Below are 18,121 nucleotides of genomic sequence, written 5' to 3' on the forward strand. Positions count from 1 at the left end.
CTCTTGATCTTGGGGTTATGAGTTCAAACCCCACCTGGAGTGTGGAGATTACTTAAAATAAAATCTTAAAAAAACAAAACAAAACAAAAAAAACCTTGATTCATATCTTTTCCCATACTTGGAATTAGACTTTCAATCTTGCCAACCAAATGAGTATAAATAGTATGTAAATAGTATGTAATTGTGGTCTTGATTTGCATTTCACTAGTGACCAGTGAAAATGAGTATCTTGTATGCTTATTAACTATTTGTAGGTCATCTTTGAACTGAGCCAGCTGTGACATGTCTTTTCTTTTGCCCATTTTCCTGTTTTGGGTTGTTTGGGTTTCTTTTTTCTTACCAATTTGTAGTAGTTCTTTATTCTGATATAAATCGAGTCCTGCATCAAGCTCCCTGCTTGGCGGGCAGCCTACTTCTCCCTCTCCCACTCCCCCTGCTTGTGTTCCCTCTCTCCATGTCTCTCTCTCTATCAAATAAATAAATAAAATCTTTAAAAAAATTATATATTTTAGAGAGAGGTACATGATAAAGAGGAACAGAGGGATAGAGAGAGAATCTTTAAGCAGAATCTGCACTGAGTATAGAGCCTAATGTGTTTGGATCCCATGACCCCTAAGATCACTCACCACCTGAGCCAAAACCAAGAGTCAGACGCTAACCATCTGTGCCATCCAGGCACCCTGCTCTAAATATCTTCTCTTCTGGTTTTGTCTTTTTACTCTAATGCATCTTTAATGATCAGAAATTCTTGATTTTAATATAGTCATATTTATTAATTATTTCCTTTATAAGGGCTTTTGTGTCTTAAGAAATCTTTCCCTTGGGGCACCAGGCTAGCTTACTCTAAAGATCATGCAACTCTTGATCTCCAGATTGTGTTTGAGCTCCACCTTGGATGTGGAGATTACTTAAGAAAAGAAAAGAAAGTACTTCTCAACTCTTAAGGTATTCTCCTAAGTTTATCTGTTAAAAGCTTTATAAGGGGGCACCTGGCTGGCTCTGTCAGTAGAGCACGTGGGTCTTGGTCTTGGGGTTGTAAGTTCAAGCCCCATATTGGGCATAGAACTTATTTTAAAAATAAAATTTAATTTAATAAAATAAAAGCTTTAAAGGTTTGCCTTCACATATATGTATTTACTGTATCTATAATTGATTTGTTAATATGGTTTGAGGTAGGAATCCACTGAAATTTTCTTCCCATACTGGAGCTGATTTACTAAGTCTGTTGTTTCCCCCACTGACCTAAGTGCCAGCTCTTTTCTATATGAGACGCCCATATTTGTTCATTCATTCCACAAATACTTGAAGCTCCTACTTTGTGACAGGCACTGTGAATGGGTTTGTTTCTGGGCTCTGTATTCTGGTGACTTGATCTGCTTATTGACCCATATGCCAAGACGCAGTGACTTAATAATAATGACTCCTCAGTAGGTCTTGATATCTACTAGCACAAGTCCTCCCACTTTGTTCTTTTTTTTTTTTTTTATTTTAAAAATTTATTTATTTATGTATTTGACAGAGAGAGAGGGAACACAAGCAGAGGTGGTGGGAGAGGGAGAAGCAGGCTCCCCAATGAGCAGGGAGCCTGATACTGGGCTCGAACCCAGGACCCAAGCTGAAAGCAGATGCTTAACTACTGAGCCACCCAGGTGCCCCCTCCCTTTGTTCTTAAAAAAAAAAAAGTGACTTGCTATTTGGCTTTTGTACTTCTCTATAAATTTTAGAACTCACTCATCAAGTACTACAAACAAATCTGCTGGGATTTTGGTTGTAATTTTTTTGAATTTTTATAACATTTTAGGGAGAATCGATTTTTTGAGACTATTTAGTCTTTGAGTCCATGAACATGGCATATCTCCTATTTATTTAGGACTTTTTATTTCACTTCTTATTTACTTTTTAAATTAAGTCTTTTTATTTTATTTTTTATCTTTCTAAAGATTTCATTTATTCATTTGAGAGGGAGAGAGAAATCAGGCATGAGCAGGGGGAGAGACAGAGGCTGAGGGAGAAGCAGATTCCCCACTGAACAGGGAGCCTGATACAGGGCTCGACCCCAGGACCACAGGATCAACCAATGGATACATCCACACACCCCTAATTAAGTCTTTTTAAATGTCTTTTTTTTTTTTTTAAAGATTTTATTTATTTATTTGACAGAGAGAAAGAGATCACAAGTAGGCAGAGAGGCAGGCAGAGGGTGGGGGAAGCAGGCTCTCTGCTGAGCAGAGAGCCTGACGCAGGGCTCGATCCCAGGACCCTGGGATCATGACCTGAGCTGAAGGCAGAGGCTTTAACCCACTGAGCCACCCAGGCGCCCCATTAAAATGTCTTCTATAAAGGCTTCTTTTAGCTTCTTTGTTGTAAATATAATATGGGCACAGAAAAATGTATAAAACATATGTGCAATTTAATAATTCGGTATACAGTAAACATGCATGTAAACACCAGCTAGTTCAAGAAGTAGAACCCTGCTTATCCCCGCCCTGATCACAGCTGCTTCTCTTGCTGCAGAGGTAATCAGAATCCTGACTTTTCTATTAATTGCTCCTCACTCTTCTTCATAATTTAATTACCTACATATGCATCCCTAATACAGTATAGTTCAATTTTGCCAAACTTAATATAATTGGAATTATACAATATCTATTTCTTGTAGTTTGTTCATTTTAATTGCTGTGTAGTATTTTACCGTAGACTGTACCATAATTTATCCATTCATCTGTTGATGGGTTGTTGAGATTTTGGCTATCAGTCTAAAGTTTTATAAATTTCTTCTTAAAGGTCATGACATCATTCATTTGATTTTTTTCCTCCAAGTATTTCTTTTTAAAGCTCTCATGAACTGTATCTTTAAAATTTTCATATTTAGATTATTTACTGGGATATAGAAATGTAATGCAGTTTTTTTTTTTAAGATTTTATTTATTTATTTGATAGAGAGAGATCACAAGTAGACAGAGAGGCAGGCAGAGAGAGAGAGAGGGAAGCAGGCTCCCCGCTGAGCAGAGAGCCCGATGCGGGCCTTGATCCTAGGACCCTGAGATCATGACCTGAGCCGAAGGCAGCGGCTTAACCCACTGAGCCACCCAGGCGCCCACAGTTTTTTTTTTTTTTTTAATTTAAAAATATGTCCAAGCTCTTTATAAATCTCTTTCTGCCATTTTTTTTTCTGCTTTATTTTTTTAATGATTTTATTTATTTATTTGACAGAGAGAAATCATAAGTAGGCAGAGAGGCAGGCAGAGAGAGAGAGAGAGGAGGAAGCAGGCTCCCTGCTGAGCAGAGAGCCCGATGTGGGACTCAATCCCAGGACCCTGAGATCATGACCTGAGCCGAAGGCAGCGGCTTAACCCACTGAGCCACCCAGGTGCCCTGCTATTTTTTTTAAGATTTTATTTATTTATTTGACAGACAGAAATCACAGTAGGCAGAGAGGCAGGCAGAGAGAGAGAAGGGGAAGCAGGCTCCCTGCTGAGCAGAGAGGCAGTTGCAGGGCTCCATCCCAGGACCCTGAGATCATGACCTGAACTGAAGGCAGAGGCTTTAACCCACTGAGCCACCCAGGCGCCCCTGCTATTTGTTGTTTCTGTGAGCTCTTTGCTTGCATGTTTTGTGATTTTTTTTTTTTTTTAAGATTTTATTTATTTGAGAGGAGGGGAAGAGAGAGAGAACATAAGCAGGGGAGAGGGGCAGCCAGAAAGGTAGAGAGGAACGAGAAGACTCCCTGCAGAGCTGTGGGGCTCCATCCCAGCACCCTGAGATTATGACCTAAGCTGAAGACAGATGCTTAATTAACTGAGCCACACAGGCACCCTTGCATGTTCTGTGATTTTTGACTGTGAGGCCATATTTCTTGAAACTCTGTGTCCTGGGATGAAGTTAGGTTCTTAGAGCAAGATTTGCTTTTACTTCGTGAAAGAGGCGGCTTTTGAGATAGGCTTTGTCTTTGTTGAAGGTAGTAGATCAGGGGTGCGGAGTTAAGGGTGGCTTCTGTCTTGAGCAACTGGGTAGATGTGGGTGAGTATGGGAACCCTGGGAAAGAAGAGCATAGGAGAGGGGCGCCTGGGTGGCTCAGTTGGTTAAGCGGCTGCCTTCAGCTCAGGTCATGATCCTAGGGTCCTGGGATTGAGCCCCACGTCCGGCTCTCTGCTCAGTGGAGAGCCTATTTCTCCCTCTCCCTCTGCCTGGTTCTCTACCTACTTGTGTTCTGTTTGTCAAATAAATAAATAAAATAAAATCTTTAAAAAATAAAAAAAAGAAGAGCATAGGAGAAATAAGGCGGGGATGCAGTCAGGATTATGGGGGAGGTATAATGAAGGGGATAGGCAGTGGGTTGAAATGGAAGTGAAGAAAGGGTGGAGTTAAGGATTACACTTAGTTTTTCAGCCTGAGTGGATGTTGGTGTCATTAACTAAAATAGTAAAAGAGAAGTCTGGAAGTGAAGTTAAATTTGAATGTGTCTGGGTTCTCTCTAAGTTGTTACATCCATTTGGATTTGAAATGCCTCTAGGATTCACAGGTGGAGCTGGCTGAAAAGCTGTTGGAATTGTGAATCTGGAGCTCAGAGCAGAAATCAAGATGGAGTGTTTCTGGGCAGGTATCTTTGTAGAAGGGATAGTCAGAGCTGCACCCACAGCATTGCCATGAGGGTAAAGGGCTTAATATAGTAAAAACAATTTAGTATTTGGAGCCAGGTCTTGTTTCTTTCAGTATGGGTGTGTTATAGAAAACAGTCTTCGGGGCACCTGGGTGGCTCAGCTGTTGAGCAGCTGCCTTCAGCTCAGGTCGCGGTCCTGGGGTCCTGGGATCGAGCCCCACATTGGGCTCCTTGCTCAGCAGGAAGCCTGCTTCTTCCTCTCCCACTCTCCCTGCTCATGTTCCCTCTCTCGCTGTTCGCTGTGTCTCTCTGTCAAATAAATAAATAAAATCTTAAAAAAAAAAATCTTCATTTTGTAGTCTTACATTCTTCCTTATATAAAGTGAGGCTGAAGCAAGAGCCAGCTAGTGTCTGCATTAGGACTAGGGGTCCCTAATCCAATTTACCAGCTGCGGAACCATGGGCAAATTACTTCACTTTCCTATGGAAAGGGAGGGTACTAATTGTACAGAGTTTTTTTTTTTTTTTTTTAAGATTTTATTTATTTATTTGACAGAGAGAAATCACAAGTAGGCAGAGAGGCAGGCAGAGAGAGAGAGAGGAGGAAGCAGGCTCCCTGCTGAGCAGAGAGCCCGATGCGGGACTCGATCCCAGGACCCTGGGATCATGACCTGAGCCGAAGGCAGCGGCTTAACCACTGAGCCACCCAGGCGCCCCAATTGTACAGAGTTTAAGCGGTTGTTGTAAGGATCACAGAACGACATACAGTGCCTGGCTCGGGGTAAACAATGTTAAGTGTGGATTGAAAAGGCTTTAGAAAGGTATTGTAGTTAGAAAAACAGAAGGTCATCTTAGAGGAAAACCTACTTTTAAGGGATGAGAGGAAGAGAAGAGAAATTTAAAAAATTTTTTTAAATAAGATTTTATTTATGTAATTATTTAAAGCAGAGAGAGAAAGAGAGCACGAGAAGGGGGATGGGCAGAGGGAGACAGAGAAACAGCCTCCTGCCTGAGCGCAGAGTCTGACACTGGGCGGGATCCTAGGATACTGAAATCATGACCTGAGCTGAAGGTAGATGCCTAACGGACTGAGCCACCCAGGTGTCTCAAGAAGACCATTTTTCTTTTTTTTAAAAGATTTTATTTATTTACTTGTCAGAGAGATCACACAAGCAGGGGGAGCAGAAGGCAGAGGGAGAAGTAGGCTCCCTGCTGAGCAAGGAGCCTGATCCCTGAACCCTGGGTCATGACCTGAGCCAAAGTCAGACACTTAACTTACTGAGCCACCCAGGCATCCCAAGAAGAGACTTTTTCAAAAGAGGGCAAGATGAATCAGAATGTTAGGATAATCCGGAAATTACCATGTCAAGGAAGCTTCAGTGGGGAGGGTATGATCAGAATTATTGGTGTGATGATGATTTATAAGAGTTCTATTTCAGTTATTACTAGTCACCCCTTTTTTTTCAACCTCTTGAGCCATTTGGCCCATAACTATATATTGTTATACTTAATACTAAAAAGAAATAAGAATTTATAAAGCGCCTCACAGTTTACAAAGAGATTTAACATCTCATCCAATTCTCACGATCCCTGTGAGGTAGAAGTTGTCCCTATTTAGTAACTGAGAAAATTGAGGCTCACTAGAGACTTGCCTAAGCAACAGAGCCAGAGTGACAGTCAGGGTCTTCTGATCCTGAATCTCCTTTGATAATCTTCTGTGCCTAATTAGATCTTAAGTTCTGGAGGCCTTAATCTAATCAGTCATTGCTTGTTAACCTTTACAGCACCCAGCTCAGTGCTGGGCAGATACAGGTGTTAGAGTAGATTGAGTGAAGACTGGCCGTGGTCAGAATAACGTGTCCTCTCTCCCCTCTGCCCTCTAGCGCCCTCACAAAGCCAATGCTGAGGAGATGACCAAGTACCACAGTGACGACTACATTAAATTCTTGCGCTCCATCCGCCCAGATAACATGTCCGAGTACAGCAAGCAGATGCAGAGATGTAAGTCCGTTCTGTTCCTCCTTCCTTGAGAAGCCCCACTTGGGTCTGCCTTGGAATCGCAGAGGTCCGCAGCCCTGCCTTCCCTCGTAGCTCCCATTCAGCCAACACCTGATTTCCCGCGCTCAAGGAGGCTGAAGTGCTGCTTTTTTTTTTTTCTCAAGTCTAGTTTTCCTTTTATTTATTTATTTATTTTAAGATTTTATTTATTTTTTTGACAGAGAGAGAGAGATCGCAAGTAGGCAGAGGGTCAGGCAGAGAGATGGGGGAAGCAGGCTCCCTACTGAGAAGAAAGCCTGATGCTGGGCTCAATCCTAGGATCCTGAGATCATGACCTGAGCTGAAGACACAGGCTTTAACCCACTGAGCCACCCAGGCGCCCTCAGTTTTCCTTGTATCTTGAGTATGAAGAATAGAGTTTGATCTTTGTCTAGTTCGGTTCACAACACTGTGCCGAGGAAACTGTAAATGTTGCGATGGAAAGAGCACTGACCTGGTGAGAGGGACACAGGAGATACAAGCCGCAGCTCTGACTCCTCACTGACCCGGGGAGTCACTTCCCCTTAGAGTTTTCTTTTGCAAAATAGACTGGGTGTCATCCCGTACAAGTATAACTGCTCTCACTTTGTGAGCAGTAATTGAGAATCGAGTGGCTATTTAGACTCTAGATGATGTGATCTTTGAGTTGAGGTGATTCTCCTCCTGTGTCCTGAGACTCAAACACAGAGCAGGTGGCATCTCAGAAGCTACACTCAGTTTGTAGGAATCATGGGGACTGTTTCAGCTGTGGGAGAAAATGTGTTGAAATTTGGGAGAAAACTCTCATATCTGACTTATCCCTTGTGTTCTTTTAGAAATTCTCTCTCGGCACCTATTATCTCATAAAATGAAACAATGAAACAACATTGTCCAGAAGAAGTTTTGATTAGCTCATAACAGCTTATTTTGAAATATCAGCAAATCTGTGGCACTTGTTGTACTGGCCACAAGGTAGTCTGATTCCCAAGGCAGAAATTTTATTTGTTACAATAATTGTGTAGTTGTAATGGTTACAGAACCACAGAGACGTTTTTTAAAGCATCAAGCTTCTTTACCACTTACAACTCCAGAAGCTGCTGTCCCCTCCAAGTGCAGTGTTTGCTCTTCAAATTGACAAGATCTTATTTGCTTCCAAGATGAGACAAATGCCTTCCTTTGCTCTAGATGGCTTTAGTGCTTCTCATAACCTTTTTAGGTGAGTGATCAGGCTCTACTGTCAGCAGAGAGGATTCTCATTGGAGAAGCAACTTGGTGTTGAAGCAAGAAAATGAGCTTTGATGTCCTGGTTTGAATCCGTTCATTTGCCACTCCACTGCTGTGTGTTCTTAAGTCCCTAGCCTCTCTGAGCCTCATCTTCTCTTCTTCTTTATTTAGCTTTAAAGATTTATTTATTTATTTTAGAGAGAGAGAGTGCTTGTGCACGGGGGAGGGGCAGAGGAAGAGGGAAAATCTCAAGCAGACTCTGCTACTAAGTATGGATCCCAGAGCCCAGAGTCAGATGCAGGGCTTGATCTCATGATCCTGAGATCATGACCTGACCCAAAATCAAGAGTCGGGTGCTTAACTGACTGCACCACCCAGGGACCTCTGTTTTCTCTTCTTTAAAAGGAAGACAGGGGGGCCTGGGTAGCTCTGTTAGTTAAGCATCTGCCTTTAACTCAGATCATGATCCCAGGATCCTGGGATTGAGCTCCCCGTGAGGCTCCCTGACCAGCGGGGAACCTGCTTGTCTTTCTTCCTCTCCTGCCCCCTTCCTCATGCATGCTCTTTCTCTCTCTCAAATAAATAAATCTTAAAAAAATAAAAAAATTAGTGCCTATTTCATAGTGGAAGTTGGGGGGGATAAGTGAGATAGCACGGACTGTCAATGAATAGTAATTTTTGCTATGATGACATATTACTTTCATTTTTTTTTAAAGATTTTATTTATTTGTCAGAGAATGAGAGAAAGAGAGCATAAGCAGGGCAAGTGGTAGGCAGAGAGAGAAGCAGGGTCCCTGCTGAGCAAGGAGCCCAGTGTGGGACTAGATCCCATGACCCTGGGATCAGGATCTAAGCCAAGGGCCCATACTTAACCAAGTGAGCCACCCAGGTGTCCCAGCTTTCATTATTTTCAAATCTATCAAGGCAGACATAAAATATAAGGCTCTGAGGAATACCCAGGTTTGGTTCTGGCTCCCAGTTTTGTTCCAGTTTTCCTGAAATTAGCGTTCTAAGATTGTGCATTTAAAAATAAGGTTTGGGGGCACCTGGGTGGCTCAGTGGGTTAAAGCCTCTGCCTTTGGCTCAGGTCATGATCTCAGGGTCCTGATATTGAGCCCCACATCAGGCTCTCTGCTTAGAGGAAAGCCTGCTTCCCCCTCTCTCTCTGCCTGCCTCTCTGCCTACTTGAGATCTCTCTCTGCCAAATAAATAACTAAAATCTTTAAAAGAATAAATAAATAAATAAAAATTAGGTTTGCAGAGCACCTGGGTGGTTCTGTGGGTTAAGCCTCTGCCTTCAGCTCAGGTCATGATCTCAGGGTTCTGGGATCAAGCCCTGCATCAGGATCTCTGCTCTGTGGGGAACCTGCTTCCCTCTCTCTCTGCCTGCTTCTCTGCCTATGTGTGATCTCTCTCTCCCTCTCTGTCAAATAAATAAATAATATCTTTAAAAAAAAAAAAAAATTAGGTCTGGGATTCTCTCTCATTGAAGATGGGTTAGGAAGGGTGGGGCTCTCTAAGGACTTTAGGCGCCTCCCTGACTTGATTCATAGAGTCATAGAAAGGTGTCACTTTGTGAAGCACTGTATAACCAGGGGTATCTACAGAGAACAGGGATGTGAGAGCTAACACCTACTCTAGGAAGTTATACATGTAATAAACTAAGTAAGTTAGGCTTCTTGCTCTTAGGTAGAATGTAATAAGTGTTCTGTGGTCATTTTGAGATTTTGAGAACCTTGATCAGAAGGTCTGAGCCAATAATTAGTTAAAATGGGACCATTATGTACAGTAGGCTCCCTGACAGCCTGGTGTGATCTGCCCACTTGCAGTCGGTCCCCTATCAGCTAGCCTTTGCCTCCTGGGGAGCTCGTGGCCTATTGGGCTCAGGCCTTCTTCTTCTTCTTTTTTTTTTTTTTTCCCAAGATTTTATATATTCGTTTGTCAGAGAGAGAGCGCACAAGCTGGGGGAGCAGCAGGCTGCTTGCAAAGAGCCCAATGAGTCCTTGATCCCAGGACCCCGAGACCGTGACCTGAGCTGAAAGCAGATGCTTAACCGACTGAGCCACCTAGGCATCCCAGGGCTCAGGCCTTCTTAAAAATAATAGTAAATAAATAAAATTGGTTCAAACGTTAAAAAATGCATTTTTTTTTCTTTTTTTCTGGTAGTTTATCAGAATATGAAATGTGGTGGACAAATGATAAAGGAGAATTGTGGTGGCAAAATTTGGAGGCATAATCATCCATTTTTTAGATATATAAACTGGGGCAAAATGACTTTCCCAGGGTCACCCAGCAAAGTAGTGGTAGGATGGAGACTGGAACTCGTTTCCTAATTCTGGAGTATTTTTAAATAAATAAATAGCATGCAGAATATTTCAGACACACACACGAAAGTATAAAAAGTAATAGAATGAGGGACGCCTGGGTGGCTCATTTAGTTAAGCAGCTGCCTTCGGCTCGAGTCATGATCCCAGCGTCCTGGGATCGAGTCCCACATCGGGCTCCTTGCTCAGCAGGGAGCCTGCTTCTCCCTCTGCCTCTGCCTCTGCCTGCCATTCTGTCTGCCTGTGCTCACTTGCTCTCCCTCTTTCTCTCTGATAAATAAATTAAAAAAAAAAAAAAAAGTAATAGAATGAAAATTCAAGTACCCCACTACTGGCCTTTTGTTCTAAGAAAGAAAACATTGCCAATATAGTTGAAACCCCAGGATGCCTCCCCTTGATCACACACCCTTTCTGTCCAACCACCCACCCCCTCATAGCACCACAGTGGGGTAAGGCCCCTCCTGAGTCCCTGTTAATCCATGCATCTCTTTGTGCAGTGTGTTTTTTACTGCCTTCTCCATCTCCCTCCACTCTCCCTTCTCTCACCCAGTGTTGCTCCCTTCAGCCTAACGCCAGCCTAAGAATAAGAAACGTATTTATAGTGGGAAGAGGGAAACCCATAGAAAAGTCCTCTCTCATTTCATGCATTAGCCCAAGTGAGGCACTGCCTCCCAGTTGCCCCCTTTCCATCTCCAGTCACACAGCTTGTTGAACTGAGCATAATGGGCTGGCCATTTGAGCCACATGTTGGTTTGGGGCCTGAAGGAAAATACTTTTTTCTCCTATCTAAAACAACCATTTCTTGTGGCACCCAGCAGGCTCAGTCAGTAGAGCACACAACTCTGTCTTGGGGTCATGAGTTCCAGCCTCACATTGGATATAAAACTTACTTAAGGGGCGCCTGGGTGGCTCAGTGGGTTAGGGCCTCTGCCTTCGGCTCTGGTCATGGTCCCAGGGTCCTGGGATCGAGCCCCATATTGGGCTCTCTGCTCAGCGGGGAGCCTGCTTCCTCCTCTCTCTCTCTCTGCCTGCCTCTCTGCCTACTTGTGATCTCTGTCTGTCAAATGAATAAATTTTAAAAAAAATCTTAAAAAAAAAACTTACTTAAAAATAATAACATCAACAACAACAAAAAACAGATAAAACAACCATTTCTTCCCATGGTGGCTCCACATCCCAAATGGGGGTATAAGCAAAACTTTGGCAATCTAGGCAGGCCAAACCCAATGAGGCAGGAAGCAGCTGGAAGGGGCATTTGGTTGCCAGTGGATAAAGAGCCTGGCTCCAGCGACCAAAGTTCTTATTGACACAGCCTCCCAGTGTTTACCGGGCAGTGGGGGTGAGAGCCAGGTACTGTTGCTCACCCCCTTGTGTGGGCCATCCTTCCTCAGAGCACTTGTCTTGGTGGGGCACCCTCCAAGTTCAGGGCAGTGCCAGAGTTAGTAACACTTGTAGTTATCGCACACTTTGAGCTTCAGCTGTCTCTCCGAAGGTTACCACAGTCCGAGCCAGGCTCTGCTACCCTCCTCCTCCCAGGGCTCCTCCCTGCTCGACTTGGGGAGCCCCGGCTGATAGCAGCAGGTACAGTAGGAAGGCTGGGGCAAGGAATAGCCTACACTAATTTCCTGTGTATCGTTCATGTCTCAGTAGTTTCCTTTTTTTTTTTTAAAGATTTTATTTATTTGAGGGAAAGAGCCTGAGTCTGAGGAGGGGAGGGGAGGGGGAAAGGAGAGGGAGAGAATCTCAAACAACCCCTCCTGCTGTGCATGGAGCCTGATCTTACAACCCTGAGCCAACCCTGAGCCGAAACCAAGAATAGGATGCCGCACTGACTGAGCCATCCAGGCGCCCCTAGCAGTTGCCTTTTCTGGGAGAGGAGACTTGGAGCCCGAAGGTTCCTCTCTCGCCCTGTGACTCCACGGCCCTCAGATGCGCTCCCTTCCTGCCTCTCAGTTCATTTGCATCACTGTTTGCATGTGTTTCCTCATTACGCTTTAGTTTGTGCTTTTGCCCCTTTGGGTCTGAAATAACTTGACTCCGGTTGTCACTCAGAGGTGTAGTAGAGAGAGCACTGAACTGTGGGAGTTGAGACACCTGGACCCTGATTCTGTCTCTGCCACTCTGCTTATAGGACTGTGGGCTGGTCACTTAATGCTCGGGATCTGTTTGTCCCTGTGGACGGTGGGGTGGATGTGTCCTGCCCAGCTCATGGGGTTGTGACAAGGACCAAATGAGACTACATGAGATTATTGGGAAGAAGGCTAGAGTGCATATTCATGGGCTTTTAGGGCAGGCGGACCAATGCTTAAATATTGCCTCTGCTATTTACTAGCCATTCACCTCTCTGAGCAGGTTTCCTCATTTGTAAAGTAAGACCAAAGCCTGGCTCAGAAGGTCAGAAGAAGGTTACGTGAGGAGGGGCATAAGGAATTTAAAGCCTTTAGCACAGCGTCTGGCACACTGTTAAGCATTCAGTGGATGATGGGTTACGCAGGTCTCAGTTCTTCCCTGCCTTGTTGGTCAGCTGGAGAGAGATCTGGAACAAACCCAGGAATAAGCAGCTCCGCTTTTCTCCCTCAAGGAAAGAGCCAACATTTTCTAAGTACTCACTGGCTATGCTCTTCCCCATAAAGATTTCTGTTCATCTTCTCAGTGGTTAGGTGAGGCAGGTATCACGATTGCTAGTTAAAGATAATGAGCCAAAGCTCTGGGAAGTTAAATGATTTGACCCAATCACAAAACCAGTGAGAGATAGAGCCTGGACTAGAACACAGGCCTCCTGAACCCAAATTCTATATTCCCTCCCCCACCACGCCCCCATAGGCTCATAAGTATGTAAATAAAAAACAAAGGAATTTTGGAAACTAACCTTTGTCTTATTCTTTTAAGTCAACGTCGGTGAGGACTGTCCGGTATTCGATGGCCTGTTTGAGTTCTGTCAGTTATCTACTGGTGGCTCTGTGGGTAAGGAATATAATTCCCTCCTCGTGGCCTGTGCTGGGTTGTACTAGTGAGGTCTGCCTTTTGGGCCGCTGTCCCAGTAGGGCTGATCGGTGACCCTGTAAAATGGTCCTATGAGTTTTTACCTTAGGTCTTTAAAATACCCTCTGGTTTAGTCCCAGCCCAGGTTCAGTCTCTGACAGGGTACTGACGGGTGTCCTTGACTGTTCTCTCCTACCGAGAGATCTTACACCCTGGAATTCCCTGCAGACCGCGTGGAGTTGTGGAGATGCTGTACATAGAAGCAGTTTGCAAACTGCAAAGTGCTATAAAAATGGGAAGTGTCATCATCTGTGTCTTACAAAAGACCATAGTAATCACCTTTAGAGGTCAAAAATACTCCCCACATATCTCCCACTTCTATTATTAACTCCTAGATCACCTCTATGATTACTCTAAACCCTTTCTTAACAAATATTTATTTTCCTATGATCATTGTTTTCTGTCCTCTCCCCTTTCGGCTCCCAGTATCATCTCAGATCATCTCAGGGAAAAATTGTCCACAGTCATGCTATCCGTGAATAATCGTTATTACCATTTTGTTGTTTGTATATCCATTTTTTTTCTGTATGTATATATCTGGATATAACATGTACGTCTGTATTTTACAAAAATGTGTCACATGCATATAGCTTTGTGTCTGCATCTTTTACTTAGTAAATCTTTAAAAGTTCTTTAGCTCACATAGTCTATAGCATAATGCCTAGTGGCTATGTGACTATTCCACATTTTGGGCCGACTTTGGTTGATATATAATCAGTCCCCTTTTATTGGATCACTTGGCTCATTCCGTGTTTTTATTGCTGTTGTGGTTACACTGCTGTACACGTACCTGAATACACAAGTGTGTATTTCTCTCACTTCTGGGCCTGTTTGTACTTTGAGCTCCTAAAACCTCTAGTATCTTCACCGTTATTTGACCACGAACCCCAGTAAGAAATACATTGACACTTGCAGTCAAGGTCGCGCACATACGTTCTCGCTCTGAAGCCAGTTTTACAGGAGAGCAGTTACCTTTACTGTCCTTTTATCTTAGTTTGTTTTGTTTAACACACACACACACTAGTCACAACCCACTAAACCATCTCTAAGGCTTACTGATGGGTTACCACCGTCCGTTTGGGAAAAAGTTGTTGAGAGTAGCCAGTGTCATACCTACTCCCCGCTGGAAGAGGGAGGGAGGGAGAGGACTAGCGCTTGGATTATACAGTCCCGTTGTTGAATAGGCCCCACCTCACCGGGTTTCCTGGGCTGCTTGGGGAAAGGGGTTGAATGGCTTGTTAACAGTCTTACATTCACTCTCCCACATCCAGCGAGTGCTGTGAAACTTAATAAGCAACAGACGGACATCGCTGTGAATTGGGCCGGGGGCCTGCACCATGCAAAGAAGTCTGAGGCATCTGGCTTCTGTTACGTCAATGATATCGTCTTGGCCATCCTGGAACTGCTAAAGTATGCCTGCCTGGCCTTGTCTCTTGCAGGAGATCCTTAGGCCAGGTTCCCACTTCCCTCTCCCCCGGGCTTGCCTCCCTAGTTTGCTTTTCCTAGCAGTGTGCTGGCTAGGATGTGTTCATTGAGTGTCTCTGGCCATCCTCTCCTTGACGGGGTCCTGGTTTGATCTGAGCCCACGGCAAGATCAGGGGCAGGCGCTGCTCAGATCCTGCCTCCAGAGTGTCCCTGTGTGGCTGGAGTTGACCCTGGCTGTAGAGTAGGAAGATCGGACTTGGTCGGCTTGGTCAGGCCTCTGGAGACACCCTGCCGCTCTTCCACCTTCCTTCAGCCAGTTTCCACGTCTCTGGTGCTTAGAGATACCTGAGGGAGGCAGCCAGCCCGGTAAGCTGGGACCTGGCGCCCTTGGCGCGTCCCATTCCCAGAGAACCCCCAGACCCCTGACCCCCTTCTGATCCTAGGTATCACCAGAGGGTGCTGTATATTGACATTGATATTCACCACGGCGATGGCGTGGAAGAGGCCTTCTATACCACAGACCGGGTCATGACTGTGTCCTTTCATAAATACGGAGAGTACTTCCCAGGAACTGGGGACCTACGGGTGAGAACTCCCTTCAGGGGCCTACTAGCTCATCCTCAGCTGCCAGCTCTAACTCTCCTATCTCATGTCACCAGAAACCACTTCCTGCCTCTTCTGCCATTCAGAACGCCATAGCCCGTTGTAGGGTACCTGCTCGGGTCTCCTTCCCTCCCTTATTCTGGAGGAAGGGAACAATGGGGCCTAAAGGGTTGGAGGGATAGGGGTCGCATGGCAGGTCCCTCCAGGCCATAACTAAGTTACATTACAGTACTCAGATGTCCCATATGACTTGAATTTTAGGCTAGAAACACCAGGTTCTCTCCTGGGGGCTAGGAATTGGGACCCTTATGGACCATCTCAAGGGTTCTTAACCTTCTCCTTTGATCACCTGTCCCTGATGGGCTCTGTCCCTAGGAAAGTGTCAGAAATGTTTTGTATCTGATACTGAATAGTTAATTAGACACCTCCCCTTAGTGAAGCCCATCAGTAGACCTCAGGATAAGAGTCCTCAGAAGCAAACTCAGTGAACTGTTGTTATATCTGCTTCTATTAACATGAAGATGAAACCAGCCCTATGGCATGCGGTACCCCTCTGGTGAAAAGTGGCAGTAATTCATTTGTTTGCTGTGGCAAGCATTTGAATAAGTGGGTATTTAAATTTTAAAGAACTCTCCCACCTTCTCTGGGGAGGAAAAGGTTGTCCCAGGGTGGGTGTGATTTCTATGATCCAGCCACTGGCAGCTCTGACCCAGTCCAAAGGTGGAGGTCTTGTGCTGTGGGGTGGGATAGTCCATCTCTGGCTCCATGAATAATTCTCAGGCTGGGCACGAGCTCAGTGGTGTGCCCAGAGGAATGAGCTAGACTTCCCCGTGAAAGGGATGGTATTAACCAAGAGGCCCCTGTTCTGTCCCTGGCTCCGCTCACGGGCCCCACCTTTCTCTCTTAGAACCACTGCCTGTCCTTAGCCTTCCAGCCCCCATCCTTGAACCTCTTCTTCGCTTCATCTTTCAGTTTTACTTTAATGTCCCTCTTGATTAGGATATTGGGGCTGGCAAAGGCAAGTATTATGCTGTTAACTACCCGCTCCGAGATGGGATCGATGACGAGTCCTATGAGGCCATTTTCAAGCCGGTAAGTGGCTTATCCACCACCTGGGCTGCAGTCGGGCTTAGTCAAAGGGAGGGGTAGCAGAGCACCCCTAGCATACGTCAGGAACCTCTCCCTCCCTGAGAAGCTGGTCGGGAAGGGAGATGTGTTTTGACCGTGACTCATATGCTGTGTGCTCGGCTAGAGGAACGAAATTCACCCAAGTGTTTATTGGTGCCTTCTGTGGGTCGGGCCCTCTGTTGGAGACAAGACTACCTAAGGCATAAATCATGCCCTTGAAGACCTCACAGTCTACGTCGTGGGAGGCAGGCACACACACGACAGTGTGTGGTCATTACTGTTTTTGCAGGATGAACAGATGAGTGGGAGAAAAACCACTGCCTGGGCTGGGGCGAGGGTAGTCAGAGCCGATTTCATAGAGGTGGTGATATTTGATCTGGACTCTGAAAAATGAGGATTTGTCCATGTGAAGTAGGAGGTGGAGGCTGGAGGGCGGGGATGGCATTCAGCAGGGCAAACAGCACTAGCAGAAGCACAAAGGTGCCAGTACGTAGCTTTGTGTAGGCCAGTGTGATGGGTGGGAGGACTATTGGAGGATGTAGGAAACGTATGTTGGGGTCGGTATTTCAAAGGGAGCCTTGAATGCCAAGCTGAGGAATTAAATCTTCCGCCTGCAAGCCACAAGGAACCATTACTGGAGTATTAATGTAAAAAGTTCAGGTAGTCAAGTGCCTACTGTATGCTGCGTAGTAGGGGTGACAGCGAAGCCCAAGATATGGTCTTTGTCCTGGTAACCTCAAAATCTTGTCAGAAAGAGAAAGACAAAAGTAAGCCCCCCCTCACGATATGAGGCTCAAAGTCTGTAGGACCGAGGTGTAGGGCAGGTGCAGCTCAGGGTTAGAAGTGGCACTGGAGTTGGGGCAATGAAAGAAAAGAAGGGAAAGATTGAGGGAAAGATGAAGAGGCTTTTCTAGATTCAACATTCCTAGAGCTAGAAGGATCTCGGAGAGCCTTTCAAATTGGAAAACTGAAATCCCAAGTAGGGAAACAAGCGCTCCAGACCGATGTTCCCTATTTACCACCCAGCATGAGGGAGAGTGCAAAAGTGGGAGTGAATGATAGCGGGCAGAGGGACTACACCCACCCTTTGCAGCCCCGAGCATCACATAACTTTTCTTAAAGCCAGTGGTGACCAGGATGTGTCCTTTTAGGTCATATCTAAAGTGATGGAGATGTTCCAGCCCAGTGCGGTTGTCTTACAGTGTGGTTCCGACTCCCTGTCTGGGGATCGGTTAGGTTGCTTCAATCTGACCATCAAAGGTGAGACCGTGTAGCATAGGGATGGGTGGGCGGGTCCTGCAGGGTGCTCCTGTAACCCCTTTCTCCCACCAAAGGGCACGCCAAGTGTGTTGAGTTTGTGAAGAGCTTCAACCTGCCTATGCTGATGCTGGGAGGAGGTGGCTACACCATCCGTAACGTGGCCCGCTGCTGGACATATGAAACAGCAGTGGCCCTGGACACGGAGATCCCGAATGGTAATAGCTCCAGGGCCAGGTTGGGTGGGGCAGAGCTGGAGCTCAGATGTCTGCAAGTTCAGGAGCCCTTTCCCGTTGGCCATGTGGCCTCTCCTCTTCTGATACTTGTCATTGATTTTCCTGCCTATTCACTTGTGATTGTCAGACCATCAGTTTTTCCTGAGTTCTTTTTGGACTCTGTCCTCCCTCCCTTTTGCTTCTGGTCTAGACGAAATTATCAGTGGTTATTTATAGCTTTGGAATTTCTACTCTATAGGGGAAGTGGGTAGTCATTGAGGACGTGC

General features: G+C 45.3%; 1 protein-coding gene across 1 annotated transcript in view; it reads left to right on the top strand.

The window, feature by feature from the left end:
• HDAC1 (histone deacetylase 1) overlaps nt 1–18,121 on the top strand; it is a 35,017-nt gene that overhangs the window by 14,452 nt on the left and 2,444 nt on the right. Inside the window, exons 3-9 of the mRNA XM_082685721.1 lie at nt 6,484–6,601; nt 13,054–13,128; nt 14,478–14,616; nt 15,075–15,216; nt 16,234–16,326; nt 17,514–17,622; nt 17,697–17,837. Coding sequence (XP_082541847.1) covers nt 6,484–6,601; nt 13,054–13,128; nt 14,478–14,616; nt 15,075–15,216; nt 16,234–16,326; nt 17,514–17,622; nt 17,697–17,837 — 817 coding nt within the window. The remainder of the gene's footprint in view (nt 1–6,483; nt 6,602–13,053; nt 13,129–14,477; nt 14,617–15,074; nt 15,217–16,233; nt 16,327–17,513; nt 17,623–17,696; nt 17,838–18,121) is intronic.

This window comes from Mustela nivalis (assembly GCF_964662115.1).
Source record: "Mustela nivalis genome assembly, chromosome: 10".
In the NCBI taxonomy this organism is placed as follows: domain Eukaryota; kingdom Metazoa; phylum Chordata; class Mammalia; order Carnivora; family Mustelidae; genus Mustela; species Mustela nivalis.